Source organism: Seriola lalandi, unplaced genomic scaffold (genome assembly GCF_002814215.2).
Source record: "Seriola lalandi dorsalis isolate HSWRI2012SDOR001 ecotype SW California unplaced genomic scaffold, Sedor1 jcf7180002054972, whole genome shotgun sequence".
NCBI lineage: Eukaryota > Metazoa > Chordata > Actinopteri > Carangiformes > Carangidae > Seriola > Seriola lalandi.
In genome coordinates this window covers 6,229,901-6,243,447 of record NW_019525660.1, presented here as the reverse complement: position 1 = coordinate 6,243,447, position 13,547 = coordinate 6,229,901, and the positions used below count along the sequence as shown (strand labels likewise).

The window sequence follows — 13,547 nt, the reverse complement described above, 5'->3', positions numbered from 1 at the left end:
GCAGCACAACAGCACTGGTGTGCATGAGCCCCTGCGGGCCCCACTGGCGGTCTCCATCATTATGCCGGCAGCGCTATCATTTCTGGACACTGATTAAAATGTTGGCAATGTTAGAAGAAGCTGAAGGTTAAACCACTAAGGGCTCCATGTGAAGTAATTTCACACCACATCCCCCACCCGCATCTCTGACACACACACATCCACACACTAACAAGCCAGACTGTAACAGAGAAAGTAAGGAAGTTCGTGGAACAGGGCTGTGTGGGACTTGATTCTAATCTTGCCTTGATTTCAGCTCCTCATGGACGTTGACTCAACTGGAACCAATTTTTCCTCAATCAATCCCACTATGTCCCAGTGTCGACTGGATATTACTATGATAGTTGGAGCTGAAGATTTAATTTAGTGTTTCTAAAGAATGTCACACTCAAACTCAAAGTGGACTCTTTGAGAGGCTCCAAAGTTGTGGCTGTGAAATGGAAAACAGTTTATGCTTTTATTTATTTAAACCACATGATAGTAGAGAGCACTTTATTAGGAACACTGGGTAGTTCCTCCCTTTTCTCTAAAAACAGCCTTTGTTCTTTGTTGCATAATTGTATGAATAAGCAAATGTGCAGGTGTTCCTAATAAAGTGCTTGCTGCATGTATTGTTTAACATGAGAGCCTCAGTATCTAAATTAAGATTTAAATATAATGAGAAATGTCAGCTGCACCTTCTTAGGATATGACTAAACAAACATCAGTTATAGAGACACCAGATAAATGTGAACAAGTGAAATAAATTAGACTGTCTGCATGTTTCCCTTCACTAAAATTATTATTATTATTATTATTATTTTAATATTTATTGATTTATTGATTTATTTTGTATTATTATCAGAGGTTTTGACTTTTGTCTGAGGACATTTGGCAGTAATATTAGCTTTATTGTGTATTGCTATAACAGCTTCATACCAGATATATTTGTATCATACTGGCTTTGCTCAACACGAAGGTTGTCACAAGGGTATCTGATCTGAATCCTTTTACATCAGCGTTCAACATTTGTAACTAACTGCTTGGCTGAAACACAAGGATTCAGTTGAGCTCCTGTTGGCTGGACCACTGTTGGTCTAATTACTGTTGACAACCTGTGGCTACAACTTGAAAATAAGAAGTGCATCAAAAGATGTGAAATACTAATAAAAAATGTATCTGAGATGCTGAAGTTACAGGTATTGCTTACTTACATTTACATACTTTTACTCATGAGATACTTCCTCCAAAATAAGTCTCTGATCAGAACTATCACATGTATAAGCTATACATGTGTATGATATGCATGATATGTTTAACTTGAATTAAAAAGACTTGAACAGCAAAAGTAATTTGTTAAATAATTAGATTGCTTTAGTTACTCAGCCCAGTCAAACGTACCTTTAAATTCCAAATTCTCCAGATTAAAAAGTGTAGAAATAGAAAATGAGACATTGTGGTTTAACAAGCAGCAGCCTACAGTGTTCACCAATGTTAATGCAGACAACTGCACACAGCTCTCCAAAAGTCCCATCACACACCCCAAGGCTCTGAACATGAGGAGATTGCTGAATGTAGCTTACCATCAACTGTTAGCAATGTTAGAAAGCCAGCTAATACCACACAATATGTAAACAAACCTGGGTTTGGCAGTGGGAGCATTTTTGTTAGCAGGAGTCACATTTCTTCTGTCCAGTATGACCAGCTGTCATAGAAAATAGACACAACTGACTCTAGCTAACTTCATCATTAGCTGTAATTATTTTTCTGGTTGCTAACATCTATCTACCTGAAGGTTGTACACACCGTGGAACTGAAGTGTCATAAAAACAGATCCAGACACTGGAATGATTCTCTCTTGTAAATAATAAAACTTAAATGGTGAAGTTGAATAGTTCAGAGCAAAAGCAAAAAAGGACAAACAATGGGAATCAGTGATATGTCATAAGATGCACACATTCAGAGCTCATTCACATGTCTGTCTGGCTGCTGATTGGTCAACATGCTGCTTCTCTTCACTACACATCAGTCCTGGGAGCCACAGCCACATGAAAGAACATTTGCTGATAAATATTAGTGACTCTCAAGAGAGCAGACTTAATGTCTGGCTATAAAGTCCCTATATTTGTCGCTAGGTGCATTTTTGAAAAAAAAAAAAAAGTTGCCAAAGGGGTTGTAAAAGAAATATAGTTCTTGTGCTGGCAACACTGTAGCTGCCTTCTCATCCCCTGCACCAACCTAAGGTGCTCCGCACTGAACACAGAGGCCACACTGATATCAACCATCTATCAAATTCCCGGTATGACAACCAATTCTCAAAATGTCAAAGTAATGGAGTATTACTTGGATTAGTAAATACAATGTAATTTCTGGATTTCTGTTACTGAAACAATTAATCACATGTCTACAAAGCGTTACTGAGCGAAATCTATTATCAGTGCTAAATAGAAATGAGAAGCCTGAAATGTTTTGCAGATTTATTGCGGGGCAACAAGATTTTAGCCTCTGAGCTTTGTGAATCCAGGTATTTCATCAACCTGCAACTGGATCTAAAGTAAAACCAGCTATCAGACTCTAACTAACCCAGTCACAGCAAACAGCTCTTGAATTTGGGGCAAACAGCAGATAGTTTGAGTATCAAGGTCAAGAAGCAGTGAGTGGTTTAAGATTGTGCTTTTCCTCCTGATGATTATATTAATTCGAGGATCAGGCTAAGCTGTGGAGAAGCAGAATGGACAGGGTGACGGAGGCCAGCTGTCACCGGAGTTTCTCAGTGAGATGTGAGCAAACACAACTGTGGGGCTATCTGTGTCATCTCCCTGCTCAACACCTTCCCTCTGTCTCCCTCCATGTGCCACTAGAACCAATGCAGAGATACCTTTCACCTGGCTCCCAGTCTCAAAAAAAAAAAAAAAAAAACAGCTTTTGGGCAGGCTTGAATAGTTTTGTCTGCCTCTCTGCATTTTTCCTAAAATAAACAAACAGCCACAGGGCCATTAATCTATGATGAGTCATGCTGGTTGGAAGTCAGATTTCCAGTCTGTATTTGAAGTTGCAGCCAGTGTTGGCATTGGTTCTGGATCATGACTCACGGTATGCTTTGCAAACAGTTAGGTTGTCTTTGAGAATCAAGCATCCTCGTGCTGAGAGTACGTCATATTATATTTCAAGCAGTGAGTGATTCCAGCTCGGTTGTTGTGTCTTGTAAATTGGTAGATGATGGACAAAATAATTGAAACAGTGTGTGAAAAGGAAGGAGCCTACATCTAATATTGAATAAACCATTCAAATCCCACTGGGCTGTCTTGAGAGGCATTGTCCCAAAGCTTCATCACAACCTTACTGCACTCACACATGTTGTTGCAAAGTTCTTCAAAAAGAGGTCTAGCAATTCAAAGTTCTCTGTATTCTTCAGAGTACATTATGCTGCATGAGGACCATAAATTAATTCAACAGATAGATATCCCCTCAGTACTCATCGAGCCACAGCAGAAAATGAACTTGCTGAGTTTATTGTTAAATGAAGGTTCTGGTGAGGAGGATGTGAATGAGGATTTAGTGTACCTTAAGGGAGTCCCTCCTTCCAGACTGAAAATATGCTTCTGAGCTCTCATCTCATATTAATTTGTCTTAGAGAACGTATCCGTGCTGTTGCTCCGTGCCGCCCTCTGGCTAACTCTGAGCTATTCTCTGAGAATGAAGCCTTGATGCCTTCATTCTCCCACTGCTTGTTCCACAATTTAACTTGGCTTGTTTTCATCAGCCTCCCCTCGCACCTCTTTGTCGCGCTCTCTTCCCTCGTCCATCAACTGTGGCCTTACTACAATTATGCATCCTCCAGTGGGACAATTAAATCGGAGCTATACCTTCCCGAGTGGAGAGGGCAGAAAGAAAAGGGAGGAAATAAAGATGTCAGATTTGTTCTTGCAATGGCCTGCCTCCTTTTGAACTAGCTTCTCTTGAAGATGAAGAAGCAACTAGCTTTTCTGCCTGTGTTCCAATGCCACCACTAGTGAAGGACACACTGCCCTTCAGCCGCATTGTCCGACAAAATGAAAGCTGCGTGTTTTTAATTCAGTGGTAGAAAAATTCACTCATATTGATGTGGTTGTCCTCTCTCAACTCCCAAACGCCCTCCCCTCCCTCTTTGACAGGTGCAAGTGCAACCTCCACGCCAACAGCTGTGTGTATGACAAAGAGAAGTTGAGCTGCGAGTGTGAACACAACACCACTGGGCCCGACTGTGGCCGCTGTAAGAGGAATTACCAGGGGCGAGCATGGAGTGCTGGCTCCTACCTGCCCATCCCCAAGGGCACGGCTAATATTTGTGAGTACGGACACACACACACACACACACACACACACACACACACACACACACACACACACACAGAAACACACACACAGACTTGTGACAAGGATGGGTCACATGGAAGAGCAAGAAATATAACAAAAATACAAGGTCTTGACAAAAAAATTGAGATTTCCTGTGAAATTTTGACTCAACATAACAAAGGCAACTGCACCGACAAGTGATAAAAGTCGAATCCCAATTAGCAGTACCCTGTGTGTCATCTTTGAGAGTTCTGACAATCACCACATTAATTGTGAGATATAGAGTTGTGAGGTTTCAAAGCAACGTGAAGCAATTAACAATGTTTCAAAGAGATAAAAGGCTCAGAAGCAAAGACAGGAGTCTAACTGTTGTATTTTTGATGTATAATATTCTGTGGAAACAAATGTGTCCAAATACAAGACCTGAGTCTCATTTAGTGTTGTGACTTAGCCCAACAGCTTTATTTGGACATGAAAGTCTTCGTAAGAGTTGGGTTGAAAATTGGACTAAAGATTTGCAAAATCATGTTAATTCATGTTAAATATGGGAAAACTGAAAAAAGAATAGTGTTGGCAGGTGATAAAGAAACCACACAGCACAGTACAGTCACTAAATGTAACCGTGCACACAATTCTCTAAACATGCATATAGTGCAAGCATTAGACGAGGATACAGCAGGTACAGTAGGTTTATTGTGTCCCTGATACCTTCTACTGGACTCCCCCTGTCAACACAAGTTTAAGTAAAGGCTGCCCAGTAGCATCTGCAGCAGCAGCAGCTGCTTTCCCATCCTTTACAAAACACCCTTGACATCAAGTCAGTGCTTTGACTGACAAGACCACGCAAGACCCTCTGTGTGGGAGAAAACTGAGCGTGTGTCAGGGTTTCATTTCACATTACCTTTCAATTTCAAGTTTTTATGACTTGGATTCAAGTTAGGGAAGTGACTTGTAGACCTCCTGAAACAGGTCCAGATAGATGACGCAGTAGTAACTGTCAAAAGCAGTAACTGAGAACAATATTCTAGGAGGTAAGAATAAACAAAGCAATGATTATTTATGACTGATTTTTTGTGCGTTTTTTAAAAATCTTATGACTCAGTCTCCTGTTTTGCAGTCCTAAAGGTTTGTGGTGGGACTCATACAAATTTTAGCGTGTGAAAACCTGTATTAAAAAAAAAGTAAAAAACCTAGAATGGACAGTGCAGAGCAGATGTTTTACTCTTTTATCCCAATGCAGTTTTTGGAATTCCAGCTACAGTATGAGGAGGAAGATTCAAACCACCTGCTATGTCTGTGCGTTTAAGACTTGAGGCTGTCGTTGACTACAAAGAATTTTCCACTAGATATTAAATATGATGATTTTGTTTCACTTCACATGTATCTCCAATTATTTTTGAAGCTTCAGGCACTATTGATATAAACCTACTCAAATTAAAGCTGAGACTTAGCACTTCAATGTATCCATTAATTTATTTCAACTTGAATGTGCAGAAGCTCAGAGCCTGAAGAACAAAAATGTGCAGCTGTCCAAAAACGTATGGCCGGGACTATAGGTCCTGCTTTCCTGTTCATAGTTTTAAACAATGATTAGACTGTTTCATTCACAAATTATTTGGCATTTCACAAGATTAGGTGGAAAATAAGCCCAAGTGGCTACATCATGCAGTTCATTCACTTGGGATACATACCACCCCCACATCGACCCCCAGGGTCTTTTCAGTGAAGGATGTTACACAAAGCAATATGTATGGTTCCCAATCATGACCACTGGGGACACTCTGGTCTATAATAAACCTACTCCATTGCATATATGTGCTGTTGTCATAGTTCCATGTATGATCTATTCATTCAAACTAGCAGTAGACTGTTGCTGTTGTCCACTACATGTGTTGCAGTTCATGAGTAATGTTCTTCAGCTGCAGCTGCAATGCTAATGTAGGATAGAACCAATTATTTGCTCCCGCTTGAGCTGTAGAAAGTGGGCCAAGTGTCTTGTGGTGAAATCTAATGTCTTGTGATGATATCACATAACATGTGGAATCTTTCTTTGTCAGCTTGGGCTGTGGTGCACCTTTGTTGATGTGGGCCTATATTTGATAAGACCACCATTGTTGAATATGTATTTGTCAATTAAAAAACAAAACAAAAAGGGCAGAACTAACAGCCCTCTGTTGCAATGTAGGGGGGGTTGTTCATGCTAATGATCACATCTCATGAACACACACCTCCTCACAAACAGGTGGCTTTCATATACATAAAACAAGTGATTTACAGCAACGTTGTGCACTTAAGAGAGTTTTCTGAATCTGACTCATTTGAGCAAACTAGGCGAGGTTTAGGATAAGAATAGAAAAATGTTCTTGAATGATACGCAGTGTTTGTGATATTAGGTTTTACAGATCAACTTGTCTTGAATAGAAGCAAGAATGCACTGTTTTTTTTTACAAGGCATACAAAATTGTAATATAATAATAATATATAATATCCATTTCCTGATTTTCTTAAAAGGTTTCCTCTCTAACATCATTGTTTATTTGGATCCCTAACAGAAAAAGCAACAGCTGCTCTTCCTGGGGAATGAACCAAACAAGGACACAGTGTCACACAGTCCTCCCAACATGTGCAGTAGTTTAGTGGCACTGAAGTAAGGAGCTAAGCAATGATTCAAGTCTAATGCCTCACATGTAAACTTTGCAATACTTGTTAATGGCGACTAAGAGGCAGTTAAGCTGTCTGCTTGAATGACTGAATGAATGAATGAATGAGTGGATGGGTAGATGGAGCTTTTACGTTTAATATACAAACAGTCAACATCATCCAAGTCTTGTTATCGTCTCTTACGAGACCACATGAACACAGGTTCAGCTTCCATACATCACCTAAAACAGCAAAGTGATGAGGGGGGCCATAAGTCTGAGTGTGCAGGCCTGAATTTAAAAGCCCCAGTTTCATCCTGTCTCCTTATTGCGTCCACTGTGATTTCTGCTTTTCTCAACGGTGCTCGAGGACTCTCGGTCACCGTCTGATGACTTATTCTCCCTCCCAGAGGATCAGCGTTATGAGAGTTAGGCAGGGTTAGTAAAATGGCCATCCCCAGAGCCCAGATTGACAGCACATTATTAAAAAAGGTGACATGCACACACACACACAAACAAACAAACACACACGAACACACACGGGTGCTCATTTCAACCTGCACAAACACTCCTTAAAATGTTCACACGCACATTCATAACGACACAAGGGGACATACGCACACATACACTCACATTCCCTGCAGGTGATGAAAAACAGTCTTAGTATAAAGTGCATTATTATACTTTGTCTAGGAGGGAAAAAATCCATAATGTAATAACGCTGTGAAAAATCTATAGGAATTCAAGGCAATCCCTCCTGAATAGAAAAGAAATGCACAAGGCTGACAGAAAAATGCACCTTTGTGCTGTTGTTTGTAATTTTCAAGCTCATTCAACACCAATTCCAAAGTCTCCTTCCCTCTCAGTGTTTTTCCTCAAACTCAGTGAACATATGGCAGCTCTGTGGAGACAAATTTGTCAAAGATGAAAATTTAATTAAGATTTAATTTCTTTTTACTATGCCCATCAAGTCGTCTGATGCGATAAGGAGATCGATGAATCATCATCTGGTGGGGGTGTGGAGTTAGGCGGGATGATATGTCGTATTACAGTGGCGCTGTGTTGGGAGCAGAGAAGAAGAGCAGAATTTAAAAAGTGATATAGAAAGAAAAGGATGGCAGAGATAGAAGGAGGGGAAGTGGGCATCACTCTCTGCCACAGCTAACTCAGCCTTCTGGGGTGGCTCTGTCTCTCTCATTTTCCCTCTCTCCATCTATGTCTCTCACTCCCTCCCTCCCCTACCGTCTCTCAGCCTCACTCATTCTCGCTTCCTCTCCGTGTGGAGACAGAAGGAGAAGGATCAGTTTGAGAATTAACCATGGCAGTTCATTCCACTGTAGGGCGGAGGGATACTGAAGGAGATACAGGCCGGCGGGGTAGTGGGCAGAGCCGTGTGGCCTCTGAAAAGTTCATTTCAAATAGTGAAAATGTTTCCTGGATGTTATATTAAAAGGCAAAATCCTAAAATACACTTTACATGGATAACTGGATTTGGAGAATTTAACATTTTCACTCCTGTATTCCAGTACTGTATGTTGAACAAGAATTACCGCCTTGCATTGTATGCCTCAGCCAACCAGGCAAGCTGCAGAAAATATGGTCACAATCTAACCTTCTATTCCTGAGTTACAGCATTGAATATTGGCCAGAAGTGTTGTTAAAGAACATTATGATGTCACAATGAAGTTGGCCTTTGACCGTTTGGATATAAAATTTCATTACTTAATTTTATCCTATTAGACATTTTTCGCATATGAATTCCTGAGTTATGGCCTAAAACCCACCAACCTTTGACCACCAAAATGTAATCAGTTCATCCTTAAGTCCAAGTGGATATTTGAGACAAATTTGAAGGGATTCCCTAAAGGAGTTCACTAGATATTGAGTCCAAGTGAACGTGAGACAAGCCTAGCTTAGCTATTATTGTCAGCAGGAAGTCAGACAGTGCATACTTCAACTAAAGCAGTGCAATCCACTAAATTTCAACCACAGGAATTTTGTAATGCTTCTTAAAAACTGCTTTTAAAGGATAAGTCTATTTTTTCTTATCAACAATATTCCTCTGTACCTAAGAGCTTATAATCACACTGTTGTACTGGGTGACATGTTCCATAATTACTGATGAACATAAGCGCTGTGGTTTATTTTGAGTCAAATTTTATGCACTGCTCTGCTGCCAGAAATATAAGGCTGAAAATAGTCCCCACCAAATGCACTGTTTATTTCTCTTTGAGTAATATTTGCTAAAAGACTGTCCAGCTGTTTTGAATATGTGCTTAAATATTTGAATATTGTATTTGCATAATTTTATATAATTCAATGTTTTTGGATGAGACCTTAAAAGTTTTTCATCATTGAACTGTGACAGAATAATAAACTGAATAGGAAAAAAAGGTTCAACCTATTCGTAATAAACTTAAATGATATTTGGTTTTGACAGTCAGTTATCAGTGAGTGCACACGCAACTGAGCCAATACAACTGTCTTGTCCATCTCAGTCAAAGTAATTAGAGAAGAGGACAACCTGTCCAAAACAATGTTTACAGAAAAAAAAAGAAAAAAAAAAAGAAGAACACACAACCCACATTGTTGTGTCTTTTTATGGGATTTGTTGACTATAGAGTAATGCCGGCTGGGGCACATCTGACTCTAATCCACAAACAAGGAGTTTTATGATTTGAAGCTGCTTGACAGCATTTTTGATAATTACAAATTTTAGTATTGTAAGTTTAATGTGGCTTATGTCACAGACTAATGAAAACTTGAAACAGCTATATGTACGGAAACTGATTCATGTCAAATCCCTCTGCAGATTGAAATTGCATTCTGACTTCTGATTTCATCAAGGACAAAGTTTCTTTATATCTGCGCAAATGAAAAAATGATCACCAGGGAATGACAAGCTAGCATGGTGCAAAAAGAACAGAGAGAAGCTATTTAAGGTTGTGAAGGTTGTGACCTCTCTGTTTGTGGTGACAGGAACAGTGAAGTTATATGCAGTGGAAAGAAAAGGGTTTTCTGCATTGACTGGTCAGAAAATCTTCATCTGAGTCAGTGTGAAGAGAAACACAATGTGCTTGAGTTAATAAGACATAAACAGTGAAACTCGTTTGTGTCTTTATTGAACACACTCATTAAGCACAGTGCTGGTGGAGAAAGTAAGTGAACCCTTTGATTTCAAAACTGGTTGTTCAGACCTGCACAATATTCAGAGGATGTTTGGACCATTCTTCCAATAAAACTGCTTCAGCTCAAACATATTCTTGGGATGTCTGGTGTGAGCTGCTCTCTTCAGGTCATTCCACAGCATCTAGTGAAACATGTTGAGCAGCAGAAGAGTTTTTTTGTGCTGTGATATTTTGACTACACTGCTATTTGACTGTCTTTGGTGCCAATATTCAGAGAGATAATTTAACCGAAATATGTCTAAATCATGTAGTACTGAAATAGCTTCCTTCTTTTTTTCCATATAACTGTTTTCAGGGGAAAAAGTCCTCATTTGTTCCGTTTGTATCTTGATAAGAGGAATAGATTTCCTTGTCAGGGCAGGATTAGGAAACACTTGTACAGATTTAGCTGGAGCCAGCCTCAGAGTTTATGGATCTCCTTTGATCAAAGCAGTGAAAGGCATGGACATGCAGTGGATTTCACTGTAATGATTCATCCCCTGCCTGGAATGAAGATCCACATCAGCCCTCCATCCCACTGAAAAATCCTGTATCCTAGATGAAAGGAGCATTGTCACATCAGGAGGTGGCAGTAACAATAACAAGTATCATTTTATATGACTTACAAATTGCATTTTTTCTGCTGTTGTTCTCTAATTAGTGTACATTAATGCAGAGCTAGCAGATGCTTCAGCCTGATTATCAGTCCTGCAGTCCAACTGTGAGGTGCTGATCATAGAAATGTCACCAAACACACTCACACACACAAACGTAACACCTCACACTCATTTGCAGAAACGCACATACACAAATTTAGATTTCTCTGATTAATCTTCCCTCTTGCAGAGGAAGTATATATATATATCAATGGCAAGACGAAATCCCAGAGGAACTGATAATGCCACTGTGGAATAAATCTTATTCCTTTATCAGTGAACACAAACAACCATTACTGTATATACATATATATATATACACATCTCCAAGTTGTGCTCCCTATATTATGTTGGCGACAGAGATTCTGATTTAATTTGCACAAACATAAAGCAAACTGCCTTCAAAAATCTGTTGTTTTTAAAAATGCATTATATCCATTAAATAGTTAAATGAGCCCTGGGTAGCACATTACTAACTAATGCATCAGTGTAATCACATTACTCTACACTCTGTTTTACTAATGAAGCGGTAATGCAGCACTAATGTAATCACATTACTGTTATTAAACTGGTGCAAATATGAGTATAAACAGTGGGTTCCATTAATTTTAACCATTGCTTGATTAAATAGAAGGTATTTAATTTGGGTGTCATTTCCCTTTAAATCTAAATACAGTGTGTCTTGTGAGTTTTTTCATCAGGCTCACAGCTCTTCTGTGTATTCACTGACTGCCATGTGTTTATGCATCTACACACATAAACACGCTTGCTGTGCACACATAGCTTCACTTCCACCTTCACCCACTCATTTCTGCTTTTATTCCTTTCTCCACAGCTATTTGAATTTCCATTTTATCCCCATTCTCTTTCTTTTTTTCTCTCTAAAACTCATCACCTGTTGTTTTGCATCCTCTCATTCTGTTGCTCCTTCTGCCCTCCTTTCACACCACCTTTCTTTTTCTTTCCCTTACTTCTTCTTCTTCTCTGCCTCTGCCTGTTTTTGCTCCATCTCTTGATTTGTTTCATGCTCGTGTTCTTTCTCTCTCCCCCACAACACCCCCAACCACCCCAGAGACCAAGCTTGTTTACTCTGTCTTTTCCACATCTCGGCTCTGTGAGGCTGTGACGGTAATCTTTCTTTCAAATATTTGTTTCTTCCATCTCCAGATTTTTTTCCCCCTCCTTCCCCCATTGCTGCCACCACCGACGTACACCTCATTCCATCCCTGAAACCTTAAACTGTGCTCCTTCCAACTTGCTCCTGGGCACTTTAAGACTTGCCACCTTCAATTCAGATCTACACATTAAGAGCGAACGAACGACTCTGGCAAGGCAAGCCGTAATTTTACTCCTGAGGAATTCAATCAAGTTGCATGCCGTGTGCTTGGTTTTGGCAGCCTTTCTGCTGCTAACCAGTTAGCAATGCCTGTCACCATCACCGGGCTCTATATAGCCAAAGAGCTCCAGATGATGATGGATTGCTATAAAATGATGGCAGCCAGGAAAGTAATTACCAACTTTGCTTGCTGTGGAAATTCAGCAGATAAGCCCCTTTCCAGAGTAGCCCAGGTAGCGCCAAGGCAAACAGGTGAGACATATCGAAGGTCAGCGCAGAATGGATACTGACAGAAACAATGTAATGACGCCCGCATCTCCCCATCTCTCTCACACACACAAAAAAAGACACACAATCTGACTTCCACACCAGCAACTGAACGTGCTCTTGACAGTAGAATCTAGGAACCATATGGCACATTTGTCCTTTCCTTCTGTACATGTGTGGAAACACTGAGGGTGAATAAATGACAGATGAGTTTGTTCAAAGAGGAAATGGGATGTATGCCAAATAGTTAAAGCCCATAGAACCACGGGAGAACATTTCATTAAGGGTGTCTAATAATCCATTTACAGTGATCCTGGATGGTTGACGGCATAACTGGAACTGAACCAGTGAAGTATGAGCATCAAGTAGTAGGATTTGAAAAACGCTGCTCTGTGAAGTGACATTTATTGTAACTCCATTGATGCCCCTCATGACTCTGGCTCTCTACTGTATTTTAATGCCCACGTGCATGTGTGTGTGTGTGTGTGTGTGTGTGTGTGTGTCACATGTGCTGACCCCACATGCACACAGATCATGTTCAGTGAATCACACACCCCTTCTGAGATCATGTTCACCACTCAGCAGCTCGCATGATCCCTGCACAGCTCATAAAAATCAATGGAGCACACCGTCAACATAAGCGGCTCCTAATGTTCTTCCTGTGTGATAGGACAGAATTAGATCGCAGCCGTGCCTTGTAATGGTGGGGCCAGGCAGGTGAAGGGGATTGGAAATGACGGTGATTGAAAATTAATCGAATGACCCGACATGGGATCCTGGACATCTGCTCGAACCCCACAGGTTGTTCATAAAGCAGCAAATAATTATCCTGACAGGCCATTGGTGTTCCAGATCATGACCCGGAAGATAAGGTTATTTGGCCCCGAACTCAACAGAGTGACAAAGTGTAATTTGTCAAATGAGCAGTCACTTTGATTAACACTTAATTTGTTTGTATAAAGCATGATTGATATTACAAGTACATTTACATCAGGAAAGGAAGGGACAACATACCACAGTGCATTGAATACAAGTGCAACAACTATTTTACAATGTGTAATTACGAGATATTCTTCATAACATTGTTACAAGCATCATCTTATTGATGTGTGACGGGTTCAACACACCC

The 13,547-nt window shown here is 40.1% G+C and overlaps 1 protein-coding gene across 5 annotated transcripts in view; it reads left to right on the top strand.

Moving 5' to 3' along the window:
• The window catches only part of ntng1a (netrin g1a), a 103,989-nt gene that overhangs the window by 69,245 nt on the left and 21,197 nt on the right, over positions 1–13,547 (top strand). For all 5 annotated transcript variants that reach the window (XM_087171738.1, XM_087171739.1, XM_023398186.2 and 2 more), the window contains exon 4: positions 4,173–4,345. In XM_087171738.1, coding sequence (XP_087027864.1) covers positions 4,173–4,345 — 173 coding nt within the window. The remainder of the gene's footprint in view (positions 1–4,172; positions 4,346–13,547) is intronic.